This window comes from Scleropages formosus, chromosome 9, assembly GCF_900964775.1.
Source record: "Scleropages formosus chromosome 9, fSclFor1.1, whole genome shotgun sequence".
In the NCBI taxonomy this organism is placed as follows: Eukaryota; Metazoa; Chordata; class Actinopteri; order Osteoglossiformes; family Osteoglossidae; genus Scleropages; species Scleropages formosus.
In genome coordinates, this window is record NC_041814.1 from 1,272,164 (window position 1) to 1,293,566 (window position 21,403).

The 21,403-nt window shown below is 45.4% G+C and overlaps 2 protein-coding genes across 4 annotated transcripts; one reads left to right on the forward strand and one right to left on the reverse strand.

Annotated features, from left to right (window-relative positions):
• Nucleotides 1-7,353: 7,353 nt before the first annotated feature.
• On the forward strand, nucleotides 7,354-9,082 carry nr2c2ap (nuclear receptor 2C2-associated protein). Its single transcript, XM_018728386.2, has 5 exons — nucleotides 7,354-7,397; nucleotides 8,173-8,263; nucleotides 8,400-8,505; nucleotides 8,593-8,660; nucleotides 8,937-9,082. Exons 1-5 carry the CDS (start codon nucleotides 7,360-7,362, stop codon nucleotides 9,057-9,059), a joined length of 426 nt encoding a protein of 141 aa, XP_018583902.1. The 5' UTR covers nucleotides 7,354-7,359; the 3' UTR covers nucleotides 9,060-9,082.
• A 541-nt stretch (nucleotides 9,083-9,623) lies between these two features.
• On the reverse strand, nucleotides 9,624-18,236 carry rfxank (regulatory factor X-associated ankyrin-containing protein). 3 transcript variants are annotated; one of them, XM_018728384.2, is made up of 9 exons: nucleotides 17,781-18,236; nucleotides 15,886-16,094; nucleotides 14,797-14,910; nucleotides 14,110-14,175; nucleotides 11,156-11,256; nucleotides 10,576-10,701; nucleotides 10,283-10,349; nucleotides 10,097-10,177; nucleotides 9,624-9,700 (listed from the first exon to the last, which is right to left on the reverse strand). In XM_018728384.2, exons 2-9 carry the CDS (start codon nucleotides 16,091-16,093, stop codon nucleotides 9,648-9,650), a joined length of 816 nt encoding a protein of 271 aa, XP_018583900.1. In that variant the 5' UTR covers nucleotide 16,094; nucleotides 17,781-18,236; the 3' UTR covers nucleotides 9,624-9,647. The 3 variants fall into 3 exon arrangements, with proteins under 3 accessions (XP_018583900.1, XP_018583899.1, XP_018583901.1); XM_018728383.2 differs by having other exon boundaries at nucleotides 17,777-18,235; XM_018728385.2 differs by lacking the exon at nucleotides 14,110-14,175 and having other exon boundaries at nucleotides 17,777-18,234.
• Between the last annotated feature and the right edge of the window lie 3,167 nt (nucleotides 18,237-21,403).

A 21,403-nucleotide genomic window follows, 5' to 3' on the forward strand; every position in this document is an offset into this window, starting at 1 on the left:
GTGTTATTGGCCCACACACCTTATTCACCGCGGTGACTTACACTGCTAGATACACTGCTTGCAATGGGTCACTCATCCATACATCAGTGGAACACACACACTCTCTCTGTCACTCAGTTTGTGTGGAGTTAACACATTCTCCCTGTGTCTGTGTGGGTTTCCTCCTACAGTCCAAAAACATGCTGTTCAGGTTCCCCCACACTGTGTGAGTGACAGAGAGAGTGTGTGTCTCACACCACTCTGGCACTTTAAGAGTTGTCTCAAAATACACCTCCTTTGGACTCAATCCTTCCCAGATCTCCTATGTTCTTGATAAATGTGCTCTTTTATCTATTTAATAATTAAATGATCATGTAATGTACACTGGTTTATACAGGGATATGTGACAAATGGGCGGTACTCTAGAATCACGTGACTGCATCCAAATCTCTCTTTCTGGTGATGCACTTTTTCTGTTGTTCCCTGAGATGTACTGAGAAGTGTCTACTAAATGAATAATTGTAAAATACCAACATTATTATTATTATTATTATCATTATTATTATTATACTCTCTAACCTGCAAAACCTCACAATTACTGTTATTGTTTATAGCCTAAGGCTTGTAATCCACCCTCCACTGTGAAATTCATAGAAGACTAGCAAATCACAGAGTCTGAAACCGCTTGTCCCAAGCGGAGTTGCAGCAAACCAGAGCCTAACCCGCCAACACAGGATGGAAGGCTGGAGGGGGAGGGGACACACCCAGGATGGGACACCAGTCTATGTCAAGGCACCCCAAGCAGGAATCGACCCCCAGACCCACCAGAGAGCGGGATCTGGCCAAACCTGCTGCACCACCGTGCCCCCTATGGTAAATCACATCACACAAAGTCATTCCTAATGATACTGCCTTTCATGAGAATTCTATAGGTATCATCACTCCAAGTTTTACACCAGGTTTTCTCGTGCTTTTTGGCTTTAGGGCTCATGATTATAATAGGTTATTAAGAGTCACAAGGTTTCAGCCATACTTGCAAGATGAGCTATCTAATAAGGGACATAAACAGGAGAAGCCGTGCCAGACACATTGGTTCGCAACATCACCATGGTGCAGGTTTTCAGCTGAAATTTCTGTTCTCCTTAGTGTGAATTGATAGATCTTTGTGATAATTTTCAGGTGCCAAATATATCTGCTCGTAACTCAGAATTGTTATAAAATGAGCGTTTTGGAATACAAAGGAAACCCGAATGAACAACTGGCTTTGCTTCTGCTAAGTAATTTGCAGAAAAATACAATTGTTATGGATTCCCGCTGAAACACCTGCTATAATATTCAGTACAGGGGCCGACTTCAAAGTGGCCTACTCACAAAATCCAACTGTATGTTCTGAAAGAATTCTGTAATCTATTAGAATAATATCAATTAGCAGCCAAAACATTTTCAACTTCTCTCTGTAAAAAACTGACGCAACTGACTCACTCATTTTATTTTAAATGTACGTACCGGTGTAAACTCTGTACATCTATTCTCTAAGATTCAAGTCACTTTGGAGAATCTGCTAAAAGAATAAATGCAAACTGAAAATTTTGCTACCAGCCCAGTTTTTTATTATTATTAGTATTATTATATATTTACATTTATTTATTTAGCAGACGGAGGGGTGCGGTGGCGCAGTGGGTAGGACCGCAGTCCTACTCTCCGGTGGGTCTGGGGTTCGAGTCCCGCTTGGGGTGCCTTGTGACGGACTGGCGTCCCGTCCTGGGTGTGTCCCCTCCCCCTCCGGCCTTGCGCCCTGTGTTGCCGGGTAGGCTCCGGTTCCCCGTGACCCCGTAAGGGACAAGCGGTTCTGAAAATGTGTGTGTGTGTGTGTGTGTGTGTGTGTGTGTGTGTGTGTGTGTGTGTGTGTGTGTGTATTTAGCAGACAAGGGGGGCACGGTGGCGCAGTGGGTTGGACTGGGTCCTGCTCTCCGGTGGGTCTGGGGTTTGAGTCCCGCTTGGGGTGCCTTACAAGGGACTGGCATCCTGTCCTGGGTGTGTCCCCTCTTCCTCCAGCCTTACACCCTGAGTTGCTGGGTTAGGCTCTGGTTCCCCATGACCCTGTATAGGACAAGCGGTTCAGAAAGTGAGTGCATTTAGCAGACACTTGTCTCCAAAGTGACTTCCAATGAACTCTATGTAGTGTTATGAGCCCACACACCTTATTCACTGCGGTGACTTACACTGCTAGATACACTACTTACAATGGATCACTCATCCATACATCAGTGGAACACACTCTCTCTGTCACTCACACACTATGGGGGAACCTGAACAGCATGTCTTTGGACTGTGGGAGGAAACCCAATCAGACACGGGGAGAAGATGCAAACTCCACACAGACTGAGTGTGGATGGAACCCATGTCCAGATGCTGTGAGACAGCAGTGCTACTCACTGTGCCACCAATATACATAATAATGATAATGCTAATAATAATAATAATAATAATAATAATAATAATAATAATAATTTAACAGTCATGGATGTGCCTGTGTTAGATGACAATGATCTGAATATGATTTGGTCCCTTCAGGAGTAATGTGGCCAGCGATGCTGCAGGCCCACAAGTCGTCCGTCTTGATGTGTGTGACTCAAGTTTTGAACATAATGTGCGCTTAGGGAGGACACACAGCCAGTCAATGCAAATGAAACTGGCGTGTTGCCAGCATGAAATAAACAGAACCGAGGTGAATCTGGTAATGACGTGATTCACGTGGAGAGAGGAGCTGGAGAGACATATGCAAACAAAATGGCAAGGACAAGAATACTAAGCAGGCGTATTCCTTTTCTCGTTCATATTCCAACTTTTTCCCATATCGGTTCACTAATTCAGAGAAATTACACTGCAAATTTGTTAGCTTTTTACCATATTTGTTTAGCACATCTTCCTTGTACTGAGAAAACACCTTGAAATCCATATTTGATGGGTTTAGAAACACCCTGTGAAAAATGTCTAAAAGGTATTTTTCTCAACTTTTCTCAACCTGGTGCCTTTTCCAAGGTGAGTCAGAGCATCAAAAAATCAACTCTACAGTGACTTACCCATACAGCAGAATATCCTTACTGCATCATTTCAAGGTAAGCCTGGACGAAAGGTAGAACAAGAGCAGGACTCAAACTGGAGACCGTCGGCAGCCAGGCAAAAGTCCATAATCTACCATATAAATACAACATTCCACAATTGTATCAGCAAGGTATATACTGTAAAATGTAAGTATTTAAAATATATATTTTGATTTTTTCACTGAAATTTCAATATTCGAGTAATGTTGAGCATTCTGTGTAAATAAAGAATAATCACTACTCAAACAATGTGAAAAAGACACTATTTTACCAAAAATCCAGTGTTTCAGATCAACGTTTAGACATCGTTTTTTTGCGTATCACCCTGAATTGGGTTCCCACGCCTATTCATCCACCCTCTCTCAAGTTTCACTTTAATTTGAGTTGTAAGTAGCCGTGCTTGAGCTGTCCATCGAATAAAGTGCACAATCGAAAACACGTTACACTGAACACTTCTGAACACTTTTCAGTCCTGATAAACGGTATTAGTGCGCAAAGTCCAATACGAAAGAAATCCATTTTAAAAGGATTTTTAATGTATACGTAACACGTGAAAATTCTTCCAGACACATTGGGAAGACCATTTGATTATTTATGAAGTAGTAATAAAAGATAAAGAGTGTTTCGATGAAAAATTTTGCATAGCTCAACAGAATAGAATTGCAAGGTTTTGTTCAACCGAATGGACCGGGTCCTGCTCTCCAGTGGGTCTGGGGTTCGAGTCCCGCTTGGGGTGCCTTGCGACGGACTGACGTCCCGTCCTGGGTGCGTCCCCTCCCCCTCCGGCCTTACGCCCTGTGTTGCCGGGTAGGCTCCGGTTCCCCGCGACCCCGTATGGGACAAGCGGTTCATAAAATGTGCGTGTGTGTGTTGAAACGAAAATGAGCAGAAGAGGGAATTGCCGAAGCAGGACCAAGAAAAGCTGTCCGTTTAAGCGGGCTGCAAGAGAGATGCTTTGGGGATTGAGTGTCGGGTCAGTGTACTGAGTGTTTATAAATGTGCTATTGCACTAGAATGTGTAAATTTCTTAGTGCTGCTCTTTTCCACTTCAATATGGTAATACACTCACACACACACGCACACGCACAATGTCTACAACCGCTTGTCCCAGGCCGTGGCCTGGCGACTCAGGGTGACGCGCCCAAAGTGCTTGAGCCCCAGACCCACCACACAGCAGGTCCAGGCCAAACCCGCCGCACCTCCACCCCCCCATATGGTAATAGTATTGGTAATTTACAATTGTAATGGGATGAGGAACTGGTGCTATGTCTGCCCTTTTCTCCTCTGCAGTCTTCAAAACCGTCCACAGAGCACTTTCATGTTCAGGTGTGCCTGGAAGAGTAATGGACAGCCTCTTATCCGCAACCATGTGAGGAAAAAACAGACAATGACCGAAATCCATTGTTTGCACTTGTAAGCGAACAAATTACAGATGATTGCTCTTTGTAATGAAGGCAGTCGAGCATATTGTGCAAACGCTCCGCTTCTTAATGATTTAATTAAGAAGCTCGGCTCAAATCAGCGCGGAGGGCCGCGGCGCCGCCGCGAACGAGCGGCACGCCGAAAGCGGCCGAGGATCTCGGGCCCTGAGCTAATTGGTCCAGGAGAAGCAGCTGCGCGACCAGCCCTCGCCCCCCACAACCTTCTGGCACATTTCTACCTTCTTAAAATTGGATGCGCTTGCAAGGCATACCAAGCCTTATCGAAAGCAAACCGTACACCGGCAGTCCAACGCAAGCAGATCCTGCAGCTATTTGTTCCCTCCATTTTTTTTTTTTTTTACTCTCGGCTCTAATGCGGGACTTTTTTTTTTTCTTTCAGTTTTCTACGCGACTCGAAATTTAGATCCGTTCCCGAGCGTGAACGACGAGGGAATGCAAAATGCCGAACACGTGTAACGGGATTCAAGGTAACCCGCCCATCTGTCGACGCCAGTTTCGGCTCCAGCGTTGCCGTATTGTTGCGATCCCGTAATTGTCCTGCTGTTCCGGAGCCCCATAAACATTCAGGTCACAAACGGCCTTCTGTCTCAAAGAACTGCAAACAAGGGCAGTTCATTTAAGCTGTCGAGCAGTGAGTTAGCTTGTCATTTAGAGAGAGGAAGTGCGGACCTAAATCTATTTCCTGCAGAGAAGGTGCGCTGTCCCTCAGCGAGCCGAGCGATTAATGGCCATCCTCATCAGGGCAATCTGCCGGCACCTCATAAAGCTGAGAAGAGATCAAACCGCTCGGCAAAGGAAGCCTTATTTACTTCCACAATAGCAGCAAGTAGCTGCAAACATCTCACTCTCTCCTTTCCTCTTCCGCCGCTCCTCTCCCTTTCTCTCGTCTCGGATCAATTGAGTGGCCCGCGTCTCGGGGGCTCGACTGCCACGCAGGCCGCCGGCACACAATTAAACCCTAACCCTCCTAAGCAAACCGAATCGCAAACTGTAGTCGTTGCGTGTCACACAATACAAATACGGGGCAGGCGGGCTGCTGGATATGTCCTCAGCAGCAACGCTGATCCAATGCCCCGCCAGCAATTTTCACACAGGCTCGGTTCCATCAGGCTTCGTAATTCGGGCTTATTGATTATCCACAGAGGGTCGCACACCGTGACTGCAGCCTCAGCCCGAGTCTGCCGCCTTGCCGCACCGAGCCAATGGCTTTGGCGAAACAAAGGCATCGCATCGCTCCCCCCCCCCGCCCCTCCATCCCACCGCTCCGACAGAAGATGAAATTTACTCAGGAATCGTGGGCAACCCAAAAGTGAAGCAGAGGTCAGCCCCATATGACAGGCTGCTTTGTCCTCTGCATGCGCCGAAGGTCTACAGACAGCTGGGGCTGGTGTAAACAGGTCGATGAAGGTGTCAAGCAAGAAGAGCGAATCATACCTCTTTTCTGTTCCCCCCTCTTCCTGCAATGTCTCTTTTGACGTATGGCACGGAAAGTTTCCGCAGTACCTCAACCAAAGACCGGCTGGAACCTCTGCTCTGCTTTCCATAGCTGCACTTAGAAGGTCTATAAAATGCAACTGATTGGAGCAATTAATCATAGAAGAGGCATTGTCATTTTTGCTGTCCCAGGGAAAAAAAAAAAGCGCTCACCAGCCTAGACCATAACACACAAGACTTGCAGTGAATGGAAAAAAAAGATGAGTAAGCTCTCTGTTGGGACGGTATGATGCTCGTGCATTTTTAAGAACGCGGGGCCATCCTCGACACTCGAGAGGTGATGAGAACAGAATCACTGCTTCTTTCACCGCAGTAGCAATGCAAAGAGTCGAGGAGTCAAGCTGTTGTTGAACGTCATTGCGTTCTTTGCAGGTCACGGCTCTTTCTGGATCGTTCTTGGTTGCACTTCCGCTGCTTCTGGGATCAACGTGAGGTGGAATTTCTTTTTCTGGTCATCCCTATAGCCAGCTGACCTTAACACAGATTGCCGCAACTGATATTGACTAAATGGACAGTGCATGCGTTACAAAAGGGCCAGAAAAGACTTAAAGAGTGACAGTGGCTGGTGTCAGATCCAAGCTGTACTCTGCCAAGCCCTGTGCCTCCAGGATAGGCTCCGGACTACGGCGACCCTGCGCTGGACAAGCGGTCAATGATAGTGAATGAGCAAGATGGCAAAGTGCCACGCATTTCGCTTTAGTGGCAGCTGTTTATTCCCAGAAGAGACAAATAAGGGGAAATCTTGAGCAAATCTTCAGCAGTGTTCAAACGTATTATTCCAGCCAGGTAATGAAAAAAAAACGTGATGACCCCACTTGACCTTACTCTTCATCAAATACATTTTTTTTGCTATTGGCACACTCTCAGAATACACGCTACTAAAAGGTGCTTCTCTAAAACACGCCTTTGTAAACATGATGATATACAGTAATTAACTGACCGATTGGCATTTGCTCTTGTTCGTCTCACGAGCGCGAGGGAAAGTTTTCAAATACAACACTGCCATCTAAGGGTCAATCGTTGAATTAAGTTCCGCAGGTCGTTCTGTTATTTTTACGGAAGCAAAGTTAAAATACATGACTGAACTGCGATAAATACAACTCAGCCTTCGCGCACACATGACACTTGTTCATCTTCTTGGGTTTCTGCTGTTTTTACTCAGTAGTTGTATCGCCGAAAGTCTGAAGAACTGTCGCAATGATTAATCGCTTGTACTTCATCGATTACGGTAATTTACCCAGAGAGTAAAAACCTTGATTCGCAGCGAACTGGCGGCCATGAAATTATGGCGCGCTTATTTGATGGAATACGGCAATTTTCTCTCCGCGAGAAGTTCAAAGATGGCGGCCTCGCTGATTTGCAGCGACACCGTGAGCAGGTATATACATTTATCCCTTTAGTTGTCGCTTTTCTCCAAGCCACTTACAGTTATTTACGCGTTTATACACCTGTATAATTTTACTGGACCAATTTAGAGTGAGTACCTTGCTCTAGGGGACTATAGTATAGCCTAAATTAGCAGCACGTGAGATTTGAACTGACCACTGCAGTTAGCCATATGCTACCGCTAATGCTAATTTATGAGGTAAAAATGGCTTTGGTGGACTGCAAAAGTGCCTCACTGACCAAATACAGCGGTGATGACTCGCTCTTTTGAATCCTTGGCTTTTCTGTGTCATACTGAATAATTTGGGCGAGAGGACGTGGGTGGGTTCGATCCCGACTCGGTCTGTGTGGAGTTTGCGTGTTCTGCTGGGTGCTCTGGTTTCCTCTCACAGTCCAGAGACATGCTGTTCAGGTTCAGCCACAGTCACAGTGTGAGTGAGAGTGTGTTCCACTGTTGTATGGATGAGTGACCCAGTAGTGTATCTAGCAGTGTAAGTCTTTGGGTGCTCTGGTTTCCTCCCACACTCCAAAGACATGCTGTTCAGGTTCCCCCATAGTGTGCGAGTGACAGTGTGTGTGTGTGTGTTCCACTGATGTAAGGATGAGTGACCCAGTGTAAGTAGTGTATCTAGCAGTGTAAATCACCTTCGTGAATAAGGTGTGTGGGCTCATAACACTACATAGTGTTCATTGGAAATCGCTTTGGAGAAAAGTGTCTGCTAAATAAATGTAATTTCCCCTTTCCTTCTGAATGTCATGTGTGCTAGAGTCAGTTCTGTTCTGAACCGAGATGCGAAGCAGTTTGGCAAGAAGTACATGTTCGATTGCAACGAGGAGACGTGCTGGAACTCGGACCAGGTACTAGCGCATCGACTGCAGCAAAAACGAATGAATCTGACTTTTGAGGAATTGGAAAAACTCAGGCCTGTAGTGTAGCGCATTTCCGCGTGAGCGGTGCGTAAGGGCACATCGATGACACCGCACTGCCGCACAGGGGCTGAGCCAGTGGGTGCTGCTGCAGTTCCCTCGGGCCTCCAGGGTCTCCGCGGTGATCCTCCAGTTCCAGGGCGGATTTTCGGCGAAAACGTGTCGACTGGAAGGTACGGCGCACCGTGACCCACACCTGCTTCTACCCGCAGAACTCGTGGCAACCGTACGTGACAACCTTGTCGTCCCCCGCCCCACAGGGTGTCTACGAGAGGGAACATTTGTGAAGATCACAGACTTTTACCCAGAAGACAACAACTCCTCGCAGATATCCTTTGAGTCCTCCCTGCAAGCGGTTTTAGAGCCTTTAAGTTTTACTGTACATTTAATCTTAAAATCTCTGCCGTCAAGTTTCGTCTAGCATAAATGTATACTTGCAGTTCTGGAAAAACCACACCATCTGCTCTTTTTCCAGCTAGTGCTTATTTTTAAGTTGTACAGATATAGTTAGCGCTAGTTTGAGAGATTGGGAAAGCGTTCGCTCTGTTTGATGTACGTCTTTCTTTGTTACTCTTTCCCTCCTCTTCCTTGACTGCCCACCCACAGCTTTCCCATTGAGGAGAGCCCCTTGGTGGACAAGTTAAAAATAGCGTTTGAGAACAGTACGGACTTCTTTGGAAGAATCGTTGTTTACTCCTTGGATGTCCTGGGAGAAAGGGCTTCGTGATTGTTCGGACACAACCGGGATAAATAAAAGGTTGGGTGGAGGAAGTTCATCCTGGAGCCACAGAAGCTGAATTGCAAGACCCTCCCACCGTCTGCTGTTTATCTTTGGTGCAGAGGCTTTGTTAGCCAAACCGTTCCACAGGAAGCTGGAGAGGGAGAGCATCTGAGCAGCAACTTAGGATGGAGCTGTGTGCTTGGGACGCAGCCCATTTTAATGACTTCCAGTCATACGTGGCCAAACTGTATTTATTTTCCAAGAATAAATTAGCATTTTCCAGGGTACGACTATTTCGATTAAAACAAGTATAAAAAAAATTAAACAATGCACTCAGAACTGTCAAGAACCTGACACTACAATAAGCACAACTTATTTATTAAACTGACAAATTTAATGTGGAGCTGAAGTATAACTGCTCAAAACTAAGTGCTCAGAGTGCTTCCACACTTAGTGTCTGACCGACTGATGAGCAGTGACCTGCCAGGTCATTCACTTTGTCTCTTCCTGCAGTCTGCCAGCAGACCTTACTCATGGTGCCTCTTCCTTCCAGAACTTTCCGCTTGAAGCTGCCTTTCCATACCGGGCCTAGCATCATGGCTTCTGCTTCAGCAGTGTTAGAATGTGTTCTTCAATTACCCTTTGCACTGCAATCACAAGGTAGCAAATACTTCAGCAGGTAGATATTTAATCCCCTCTGTTTATCATCTGTGCTGACAAAAGACTTCATGATCTGTTAGTAATGTCCAAATGGTACATTTATAGTCCTTCTGGTCTGACCTGCCTTCCCTTTCCGAGAAATAAATGTAATTGCAGCAATACATTGGGTAAAGCTACAGGAAATGAAACTAAAAACAAGTAAGCCATTTAAGCTGAGGAAGTGAACTAGAATGAAAAGTAATGCGCCGAGTTTGACAGCCACAACGTAGCCATATGAAGGTGGTGAACTGTCTTAAGTAAAGAGCATCTTCATATGCAGGTTGCTTCTGTACAAAATCAATGGCTACAGAGTTTTAACCAAAGAGGATGGAAGGCAAAATTACCCTTTTTGTGGCCAAGGGCCACAGCAAGGTCCATAGGGCTGTATCCTGAGTCCGCCTCTACGGTCAAATCTGCGCCAGCAGCTGAAACAAGAACCACATGCTCAGTTAAGAGTAGGCTAGCGTGGCCGACAGCACGGGAACTCGAGAATCCCTCAGGAGAGAGTGCCGCAGGACAGAGTAACTCACCGAGGAGGGTGCTTACACACTTGACGTGGTTCCCCCGTACCGCATACAGCAGCGGCGTTCCACCATTCTGGAATTTAGAACATCACACTGTATCCATCAGCATCACGCACCGAAAACCTACAGGCGAACAATGTGTTCTGCACACTACATGCTGCTGCTAATCATGGTACAGAGAACTTAATGATTTGAGGCTGACATCTCACTGAACAAAATATTTGCTGTGACTGATTTAAAGTATTTATGGTATTTAAAATACTGTCCCTCTCTGTTTAAACGGGGTCAAATTGTCTTACCCAGTCGTAAGTGTTAATGTCCACTCCGTGCTTGAGGAGGACGTCCACAATGTCAGCATAGCCCCCGGAGCTGGCCAAGGACAGGGCGCTCTCTCGTTCTCGAGCCAGAACTTTCGCGTCGGCTCCCTGAGAAGTACCCCGCGCACCCGACGTGAAGTTTTAAAATTTTTACAGAAATTTGATTATTTTGACAAATTTGATTACTCCTAAACCCCAGCGCTCACTGCTTACTGTGCTAGTGGAAATTAGACACACGTGAACAAAATCACTGCAGCGTCTAGCCTGATGACGACCGACGCCGAATGGACCGATCGAGTACGGTCCAAAATGAGCCGAAGGAGGACTACGCCACCTGCGCTCACGTTTCATTTCCGAGAGCCTGAGCAGTCATTGTCACCAGCCATAAGACCAACACGAATTAAAGGCAGCAACCAGCATTAATCCTGGGTGATTTTTGGGATGTGCACTCAATCATTTCACCCTCTCTCAGTTGCTTTCACTCACTGCAGCAGAAATCAGGTGTGTGCTGTCAGGGAATGGTGTCAGTGCGAGTGGAGGGCTGCGTGGGATGATGCCTGACCTTGTCGAGGAGGAACTGCACCACAGCGATCTCCCCGAACGCTGCAGCCCACATGAGTGGCGTGAAGCCTCGCTCATCTTGACTGTTCACCAGGGAGCTGTCTGCAAGAGTCACAGTAATACGCACATCCCGACTCAACGCGAGCAGCAGCGCCTGCATTCAGTATTCGATCATCCCGCATCGGTGACCCCACATGAACCCACGTAGGTAAACAATATGTGTAAAAGCGGGTTTCGACCTCTCGTGCTTTTACGAGCTACGTGTGATCACGAACATTCTGCAAATAAACGGCTTCTTTCTCATTTAATCGCCGTTAGGATACAGTTCGTGTTCTCCGTACTGAAGATCCCGTCACACGGGTTCAGTGCGGAATATCACTTTAGAAGTAACGACTTGCCGTGACAGCGCAGGCTCCTGTGCAAGACTAGTTTGGATTTTGCCAAAGGGGTAATAAAAAGCTGCAGACAGCCAGTGTAAAAGGCACAACATCTTACTCGACTGCACATTTACCGTGTAATTATGTGCTGCTCATTACACACGACGCACTCAGAATGCAATGTCATTTAAAACAAGCCGAAGCACAAATACGTCAATTAAAATACTAAATATAGAAAATTAATCACAGTGTCTGTGACCGATATTTTTAGGTGTCTTGGAAATATGTTGTCCAATGCATTCCTGCAGAACGTGTCAGCTAAAGAAAGTAATATTATATTGGCTTAGATTCCAGGAATATTTATTACCTTTTCATTATTCATACAACGGGGGGTGTGGTGGCACAGCAGGCTTGGCCAGGTCCTGCTCTCTGGCGGGTCTGGGGTTCGAGTCCCGCTTGGGGTGCCTTGCGATGGACTGGCGTCCCACCCTGGGTGTGTCCCCTCCAGTTTTACGCCCTGTGTTGCCGGATTAGGCTCTGGCTTGCCGTGACCCCATATGGGACAAGCGGTCTCACATGGTGTGTGTGTATTTATACAATGTATATGTGCACAGTCCTGGTGAAAGCATCTAATCCCAACAAAGTTATCTTTAATCTACAATACTCTAAACCAACATCTATTGTGGAAAGTTGAGGGAGCTGACAAAAATTCAAAACGTTCAACACTCCTTCATAACTACGAGACCTGATCACAAGCTATGCCACAACCAAACAGCTATGCTCCTCAACCTCCGGCCGATCGGTGGTGGCACGCACGAGAGGTCCAAGATCAAAAACAAAGATTCTCAGTTCTGGCTCCATTGTGGTGGAATGGTCCCCTCTTAAAGTGTATGAAAGGTCTCAAGACCAATCTCTTTCAGACTCACTTCTCCTGAGATCTATTTACTCCATAAAATTATGTAATTTATCACATACACTTTTTGAATTTCATGTCAACTCTACAGGCTGCTCGTGCAATGTGACTGTTAATGTCACCCAATTTTAAAACATGTACTCTATACGCAGCTTCCTCCATAACACATACCGGTGTAAATAGTGACAGTACTGTGAGAACTGTATCCTATCTGCATCTATGTCAGGGACAGCTGGTAGAGCAGTGGTTAGAGTTAATGCCTTTGTATCCAAAGGTTGCAGTTTCGATTCCCACCTCCTGCTGTAGTACCCTTGAGCAAGGTACTTACCCTAAATTGCTCCAGTAAAATTTGCCTACTGTATAAATGACTAAATAATTGTAACTAACACTGTAAGCCAGTCTGGAGGAAAGCGTCAGCTAAATGAATGTAAATGTCCATCTGTTGGTGGAATTAACTGTTGCATGTCGCCTTAGTGAAAAACCATCTGTCTGTCCGAACCGCTTGTCCCATACGGGGTCGCGGGGAGCCGGAGCCTAATCCGGCAACACGGGGCGTAAGGCTGGCGAGGGAGGGGACGCACCCAGGACGGGACGCCAGTCCATCGCAAGGTACCCCAAGCGGGACTCGAACCCCAGACCCATTGGAGAGCAGGACCTGGTCCAACCCACTGCGCCACCGTGCCCCGCTAAAAACCATCTGTGAAATAGTATTTTCAATACATAATCAATATATGTGGTGTGATCAAAACTCTCTAAGACTTTTTAAAAGAATGATGTACATCAAAAATACACATGGGACAAGATCAAGGAACACAGAGGGAGTGGTTTGAGAGGAATTTTCAGCGACAATGCTCGTTCCTGCTATCTCTATTAAAAAAATTTTGCCCAAAAAAAAAAAAAAAAACACCAAGAAAAAAATAAAGCTGAAAGGACAGCAATTGAGTTACATTCCAAGCATCCCTGACACATGAGCGCAGAACTTGGGTGAGATCACAGCTGAAGACTTCTGAAAGTGGCAGGAATGTGGGGACAAGCCCATATCATCTGGGGGACACTACTTAATGCACAGCACATAAAAATGATGGCGGTACACTCTCAGCTATAAATTACAGCCTTAGAACTTTCCGATCACACCTCATAGCAAAAGCACTTTACTACTACTGTACATATAAACACATTTATTCATTTCGCTGACACTTTTCTCCAAAGCGACTTACAATGTTCACCTATTTAAAATTATTTACCCATTTCTACAAGCTGGGTAATTCTACTAGAGTAATTACGGTAAGTATCTTGCTCAAGCGTAATACAGCTGGAAGCGAGACTCGAACCTGCGACCTTTGGGTTCAAAGGGAGCAGCTCTAACCACTACATAACCAGCTGCCGCATACATAATAGTGGGGTTAGCTGCTGAATCGTGTCGTGCATCAGGACTCGTACAACTGTCGACGACACCGACATCACTCATTAATCCATCAGCCCACATTCCGTTCGACACGTTCACCAACTGTTTCATTTTCGATCGAGAAGGGAGCGAAAAAACATACGACGACGGCCACAGGACTGGCTGAACATTCTAGCTCCGCAGATCGGAAAACGCGCCGCTCTATTTCCACGCGCGGTTTGGAAAGTCGGGGCGAAGGGACCGACGCGACCCGGGCTGACCTTTGCTCAGGTGTCCAGCCAACTGTGTGACCTCCCCCTGCGCTGCCAGCTGATGCACCGAAAGAGCTGTAAAGATACAGGCAAAAGGCGGCACCGTGTCAAAATCACTGAATCTTGTGCGCGACTGTGGTTCACATACTGCCTGCAAGTACTAGACAAGTTAAAAGGAGGGAAATTAAGCAAACGGCTTTTTTCTTTTTTAAAAAAAAAAAAAACAAATAAACTAGATAAATATTGTGTCTATAGCTGGTCCTTTGAGCAAGTAATTTAGCTTTTTCTTAAAGACAGTAATTAGGTAATGAAAACAGGTTGACAAATACAAAATTCTTCCATTTTCACAAACCAGAAGGTCTTGCGGGGATCGAGACCCACGAACCCGCCCCGTTTCAGGAAGTAAGCGCCATGGTAGACGCTGCGAGTCGCACACAAATTAGTACACCGAGGGTATTTCCATCTGAGCTCCATGCCTTTGGAGGGCGAGGGGAACGTGGAGCACCCAGAGGAAATGCATGCATATGCATGCACGCACACACACGTACGCACTGAGCCCCTTTGCTGCCCCACAAACACAAGAGTGAAACCGAAATTAAACGTATATGAATGTTCGCCGCTTCACCAGCACGATCAGAACAATCGTCTCTTCCTTCCCACGAGCAAAAGCCAGGTTGTTGCCTGCACTGAACTTACTGTCTAAATTCGCGGGCCGCATGGTGATCTCGTTGCCCCGCTGCCTGTTGGTAAGGGTGGTTGAATGTTTAAATTGGCCGTCGTCGTTTTTGTTTTCAAAGGCAGCCGTCGTACCTGGTGACAAAGAGAGAGGGAACGAACGGAAGAGGTTAACTTTAAAATTGAAGCGCACACACACACTCTGAACCACTTGTCCCATACGGGGTCGCGGGGAACCGGAGCCAAACCCGGCAACTCAGGGCGTAGGGCCAGAGGGGGAGGGGACACACCCAGGACGGGACGCCAGTCCATCGCAAGGCATCCCAAGCGGGATTCGAACCCCAGACCCACTGGAGAGCAGGACCCGATCCAACCCACTGTGTCCCCCCTAAAATCGAAGCAGCTACTTTAAAATATATCAAGAATTTCCACTGGAAAATGGAGACGAGCCAATGGCAATCATGTTAAGGAAGAGCGGAGCATTAATGTTCCATGTGAAAGTCGATCCTGTGTAAATAAAGGGACCTGCTTACCAAAATAATAAGTATTCAAGCACCTAAACTTGTGACCAGAGGTTGCAGGTCGAAACTCTAAGAACTGTGCAGCTGAGACATGAAGAAACAACGTGCTCATTAAAAACCATTCATTGAAAAGAAGTGCTACAATGTCAGCTACACGGGTCACTATGGGGTAAAAAAAAAAAAAATAAAAAAAAAAAATAATAATAATAAAAACAAAGAAAAAACTGAAAATGAACAACAGAGCAAGCATACAAGAGGTGCGAAGGAGCTCATGTACAGAATCACTGTGTGTATGATATATGTTTTGTCTTTACACAATAAAGCATTTTCGAAAGCGACAAGTAGCTTTAATGGGAGGGGGGGGGGGGACAAGATCTCGGTTAGAGTGGGACAAACTGGGGTGTGAAGGAAAACTTCTCCAAGTCGAAGGAGCGTGCAAGACCGCTGCAACATTACCATCATAACTTTTATTGGCATATGGTTCTAGTGTTGCAGTTTGGTACACGCTGCTGACTCATTGCACGTCATGTTAGCAATGTAATACACGCACACAGTATATGTAAGGATATATCAAAACTTTAGTCCTTACCATTCCTGACAGGTAATCCGTTCGTGAGCGAAGGTGCGTCTCTTTCCTCCTGGTTGACGGTTAATGGATCAGCGGGGTACAGGTGAATCACTAACGTCTCCTCTGCTAAAGCGGAGCTCTCGCTGTCCATGCCCACAGGATGTGCGCTCGCAGCCTGGTCGCTCGCATCGCTGGCTGGTGGCAGCGCGCTCTTGTCGGCCTCTTCCATCCTGCCCGAGGAAAAGCCAGAGAATTCACGCAGTTTCAGAAGTTGCATATTAATATTATTTGACTCGACATTTGTGATTAATATGAAGATGTATTGGGAAAATTAATAGAAATGACACAAGAAAAAAAGTGTGGAACTCTGAGGTTTAGAAATAAAAGTTAGAAATACGGTTCAAATCGGATCAGATCCGGTTTAATATTACATTACCACGACGCTTTAGCTATGGAGTCTTGAAGGGAGCAACGCAAGACAGTGAATAAACTCAAATTCCAAATAGTCAGACAGCATCTGTGTGACATTGTTATTTAACGCTTTTGTGAGCAATATGTGGAAAGGGGAACAGTGTTGCGGATGATGACGGCATTTGACAAACGAGGAAAACGTGCAAAAAAAAAAAATAAAAGAGAAACTGGTGATCGGAGTCCTAGCGACAGGCACAGCCAGACAGACGCTTAGTAAAAGTAATCAGAAAACATCATTTTGACACATAAATTAAATTAATCGACTCCCTTCCATCCCAGTCAACAGAAAACCACACGGTAGGCTCCACAAAGGTGATATTTATGCTCCGGTTGCATTTCTGAATGCGCTTGTGTCCAAGGGGCCAACAGGCATGAATGCCTGACCTGCAGAAAGGTTATGGATCTCATCCCCTGAGCAGCGGTGACAAATGTGACCAATGCAATGTGACAAAATCAAGATGGTCCGATGAGTCATCTTTTTACTCCTTCTCAAAAATCCACACGGGTTTCTTGAGAGGAAATCTAAGCCGAAGCCTTCAACCAACCCACGGTCTGTCTGGAGCTGATAAATATTCTGGATGCGCCACGGTAAGGACAGCCTGGATCAAGTCGTTTCCAGCGACAGCTTTGCGGCGCCTCCAACAACCAAGGTGCGGAAGGGACGCCACTGCGGGAGGCCAGCTGCACCCGATGGTACAAACACAGCGAAAGCGATGGACACCGGGATGGAGCCTCTCCATCGCATCTCAACGTCCCTGAGGACTTAAGGTCCAGAAATAAAGTTGCAGTATCGCAGCACACACACTTTCATCTTTACGCATCAGCGCTCGTAAGAAGGTTCGAACCCCTATGCGGGGCAAAGGGGTTCCCTGCCCTTTATGAGCAATACTCCTTAATATTTATACAGCAATATAAATAAATATTTCTATATTATTTTATACACTCTTCAGCGTTTCCTCTCCAACTTTAAGTGTAAGGGCTCAATCATGTTCTCAGAGATATTTTCAAAAGCAGTAAAACTGCATACCCCCGTGAACGTGGTCAAATTGCACTCTCAACTGATACCAACACTATGGCACGTGTAACGCACAAGCACACGTACACGTACACGCACACGGAGCCCGGCGTGTAAACCTCGTGTAACCGTTACGGCTCACGTTGATTGAGAGCGCGGGCCCTTCCCGAGCGCACCGTGACGCTGCCGCTGCAGGTACAGTACTCCCTTACTGTGACATGTTTCAAACATTGTTTTGAACGATCGGTGAACACACACACGACTGGAGAAGAATTAGATGGCGCGCGCGCGCGCACACACACGAGAGAGGCTGAGCGAGTGTTACGCACGCTAATCACGTAAAGAAGAGCTAACGCGCTACGCGCAGCCGCGTTCGAAGTACGCGATTGATCGATTGATTATTAATGTGTCGCCGTAACAAGTTACCTACGCGGCGCCTGGCTGATAGGAACACAGTGTCAGTCGCAGCGCTTCGCCACGAGTTGCGACTGCAGCGCGTGCCTTTCGCTCATTGTAGCGTCCCGCCGCTAACTTCCTGATCTCTTGGCCAAAAGTGAAAGTAGCCGAAATCAGCTGCGAAATCCCGTCATGCAACCGCGGCAGCTTATTTACTCGACCGCAATCGGCCTTCTTAAAAATAGCCCTGATTGCTCTGCCCCTCGCCGTGTTGTTTATTTGCAGGGATAACCAAAGCTGGACGCTTTCGCAGAGCTGGAACGCGTTTGTTTATTATGTTTGAAGAAATTTCGGCACTCAAAGGGTGCAGCGCTCGGGACACGCCCATCGTCGAGTGCGCATCCAATCATGTTGCGGCGATTCGACGATCCCATTTGAGCACCAATGTGCGGCGCTGTGGAGACCCGAGCGCGTGCAGCCGAGCCACTGACGTCAGAGTTCCGAGCTGCCACTCACGGTGCGCCGTTCGTTGCAAGTCGTGTTTTTTTTTCTATTAATTTTTGTTTTTGCATGTATTTGTATTTATCAAAGCTATTTTTTTTTCAGTTTTCAGTTCGCACAGAGAGAAGTTGGTTTAGATCGCATGGCTCTGGGGGAAATAATCGTTAAGAAATGTTCTGCTTTTACTTTTCCCTTGTTACATTTTGTGCTCATGATGATGTTTGATTTTTTTTTTAAAAAAAGTCTACTACTGTATTCTGCTTGTTCAGTATTATAACGGGATGTGTTAACCGTTTTTATTGACAAATTTAGACATACATAGGCTACTGTAACACTCAAAATAAATTTAATTTATTGAAAAACTGCTTTTCTCAAAGTCAAATATGTATTTTTTTCCCAAATACTATGGAAGAAAGTTATCATGGCTGTACAGCTATGACTCTGGGGGGCGGGGATCTTTTCAGTAAATTATCTCCTTTCGAAACAATTAGATGTTGCCAAAAGAGCAACATGCATAGAGAAAACAGGAAAACAAGTAAATCTGTTCACAAACCATCTGGTTTTTTACATTTTAACTGGACTAACTAGCTGCAATGGCCTCTCAAGATCATAACTATTAATTTAATATTAAAGTAATAATAACGTGACCCTCTCCAAATGTTGAAGTAGCTAAATGAGCTGGATAGGTATTACTGTACGTCTGCTTCCAAATGATAACCAGGGGACCAAAGTAAGGGAGTGAGCTTTAACTAGCGCCCGCTCATCTCCACAGTCATTATTCCCACTGAGCTGCCCATGCTAAGTCAGTGTAGCTCATTTAATCATTACATAGCTAGTTAATGGTTCACTGAGCACAACAACAAGGGTTACTAACTAGCATCATCTTGAAAATAAGTTTGACACCTAGTTTATCGTAACTCACTACTGTCCATGTTGTGTAACTTGGCTAATAAAATAGTGATATGCCATGTTTGACGCTTGAAAGTAAGCACATCATGTTACCGAGCTATGGAATAGTCACCAAGCTCGCTAGCAACAGTGTAGAGTAAGAAGAGCAGCCGCCTTTACCAGTTGATGTGGGTAAAAATAAAATGTGACATTTCCCAAACTATGCCTTTTTTTTTTTTTTTTTTTTTGCTTACTAACTATGAGTATCAAAGTCAATGGTCGTAATTTCAGAGCAAACTTTCCAGTCATACAAAGTTGGACAGGCTAGTTTTAAATATCCGTACTTATTGTGGACCCTCAGAGTTGATATACAAAAGCCTCAATCACCACAAAGAAAAATGTGTAAAGATCTTGCCCTAATTACAGCTAAATAAATGGCATTTCTTAAAATAATTGCCCAATAGTCAATCACAAACAAGGTGCAAAAACACCGTCATAGCTGAAAATCAAGATACACCAAGCATTCCCTCAAATTAACAATCACAGTGTAATAATTCTAACTGCTGGAAAGTCAATAAGGGAAAAAAACTGCTTAATTTTGCCATTTAAATCACCTTTGCATGACTATGGGATTTAGGCTACCAATTTAAAACTGCCTGGGAACTAAATATTTGACTTTTCTTGTTTTTTTCCACTGAAGAAAGGCTAATTTTAGATATCATGACAATATTTCTCAGTAAGCCACTTTGTTTTCAGTCATGTTAGAGTAAATTAACTGTAAATGGATTTCCATTAGTGTGGGTCAGTAATGAATAAATGGTTGGGTTGGTAGAGGAAATTTACTGCTAATCAGAACATGAACATATATAAAATGGTTTTTTTAGCTTAGTATTTGTGTTTGACAAATTCTTTGTCTTTCTGGGGTAAAGGATTTGTGATTTTGGAAATAAATGACCTGAGATGTACAGATTGGTGTGTGAATTATGCAAATCTTTGCCGCAGTACAACTATTTAGCATTGTGCCTTTTTAAATACAGCAGTTTCACAGGAATGTTATGTGCAGTTCTACTTATATTGTGCAGCATATTCCTCATTGTACTGCAATATTTATTCTGACATCCATTTTTTACCCAGATTTGCCAGCCTGCTAATAAGGTTCCAAATAGGCCCATAACATTATTATTGTAGCACACAGTGCCACGGGTTTGGATGGGGCAAAGAAGGACACAGAGGTAGTGTTTATCATGAATGATTTATCTGAACACCAACACCAAGGAAATAATGCTTTCAGTCAGAAGACTCGGTTTCCTCCAGGACCTGCATTTATAGCTAGCCTTCCCAGCCTGCTTAGCACCCACAGGCTCTCTTCTCACCACACTCCCAGACACAGTCACCCCATCATTTTTCCCGTAAGTGCCCCCAGTGGTTGCACACCCACATTTCACATTATTCCCCATAATGCAACTATTTACATTTATGAGTTTCCCTCCTAAAACAGTAATGTGGGGTCATATTATTATTATTATTATTGTTATTATTATTAAAAAGCCCAATAGCAATCTGTATTAGGTGTCTTGTTTCTGTATTCTCTTCTCTCATTGCTGATGACTTTGTTTTTCAGAGACAAAGTCAAAGCAATCACTGACATGTTCTCAGCATCACCCTGCCTTGTTCGCACTAGACCTCCTTGCAAAGCTGTGCTGTCCAAATTCAAGTCTCTCTCCGAATCTGAAATCTCCAACCTCCTGATATCATACGGAGCCACCACCTGCTCACTTGATCCGATCTCTAAGATCATCAACTCCTCGCTCTCCTTTGGCTGTTTCCCAGCTGCCTTCAAAACTGTTCTCATTTCACCTCCGTTAAAGAAACCATCCCTGGATCCCAATTTGGTCCAAAATTACAGACCGGTCTCCCTTCTCTCCTTCCTGTCTAAAACTCTAGAACGAGTGGCCCGTGATCAACTATCTGATTTCCTCACCCAGAACCATCTCCTCAGTGGATATCGGTGGTGTCTGGCAGTGTCTGATGCTCTCCAATTGGCTAGAGGTGCCTCCCTCTCCTCGGTCCTCATCCTCCTCAATCTGTCTGCAGCATTCTACACTGTCAATCACCGGTTTCTACTCTCCTCTCTTAACCAGCTTGGGATCAAAGGTGCAGCACTAAGATGGTTTGAGTCCTCCTCTCTGACAGATCCTATCAAGTGGTCTGGCGGAGCTCTCATTCTTCTCCTCTGCCTCTCTCAACCGATGTTCCGCAGGGCTCGGT

Bases quoted from the DNA above. Each gene is read 5' to 3' on its own strand.
- nr2c2ap (XM_018728386.2), top strand. From the start codon at position 7,360: ATGGCGGCCTCGCTGATTTGCAGCGACACCGTGAGCAG. The intron at 7,398-8,172 runs GTATATACATTT...CATGTGTGCTAG, and splicing joins TGCAGCGACACCGTGAGCAG to AGTCAGTTCTGTTCTGAACC. The intron at 8,506-8,592 runs GTACGGCGCACC...CCCGCCCCACAG, and splicing joins GAAAACGTGTCGACTGGAAG to GGTGTCTACGAGAGGGAACA.
- rfxank (XM_018728384.2), bottom strand. From the start codon at position 16,093: ATGGAAGAGGCCGACAAGAGCGCGCTGCCACCAGCCAGCGATGCGAGC. The intron at 10,702-11,155 runs GTCAGGCATCAT...GGTACTTCTCAG, and splicing joins TGCAGTTCCTCCTCGACAAG to GGAGCCGACGCGAAAGTTCT. The intron at 9,701-10,096 runs GTAATTTTGCCT...TTGTGATTGCAG, and splicing joins GGCCCTTGGCCACAAAAAGG to TGCAAAGGGTAATTGAAGAA.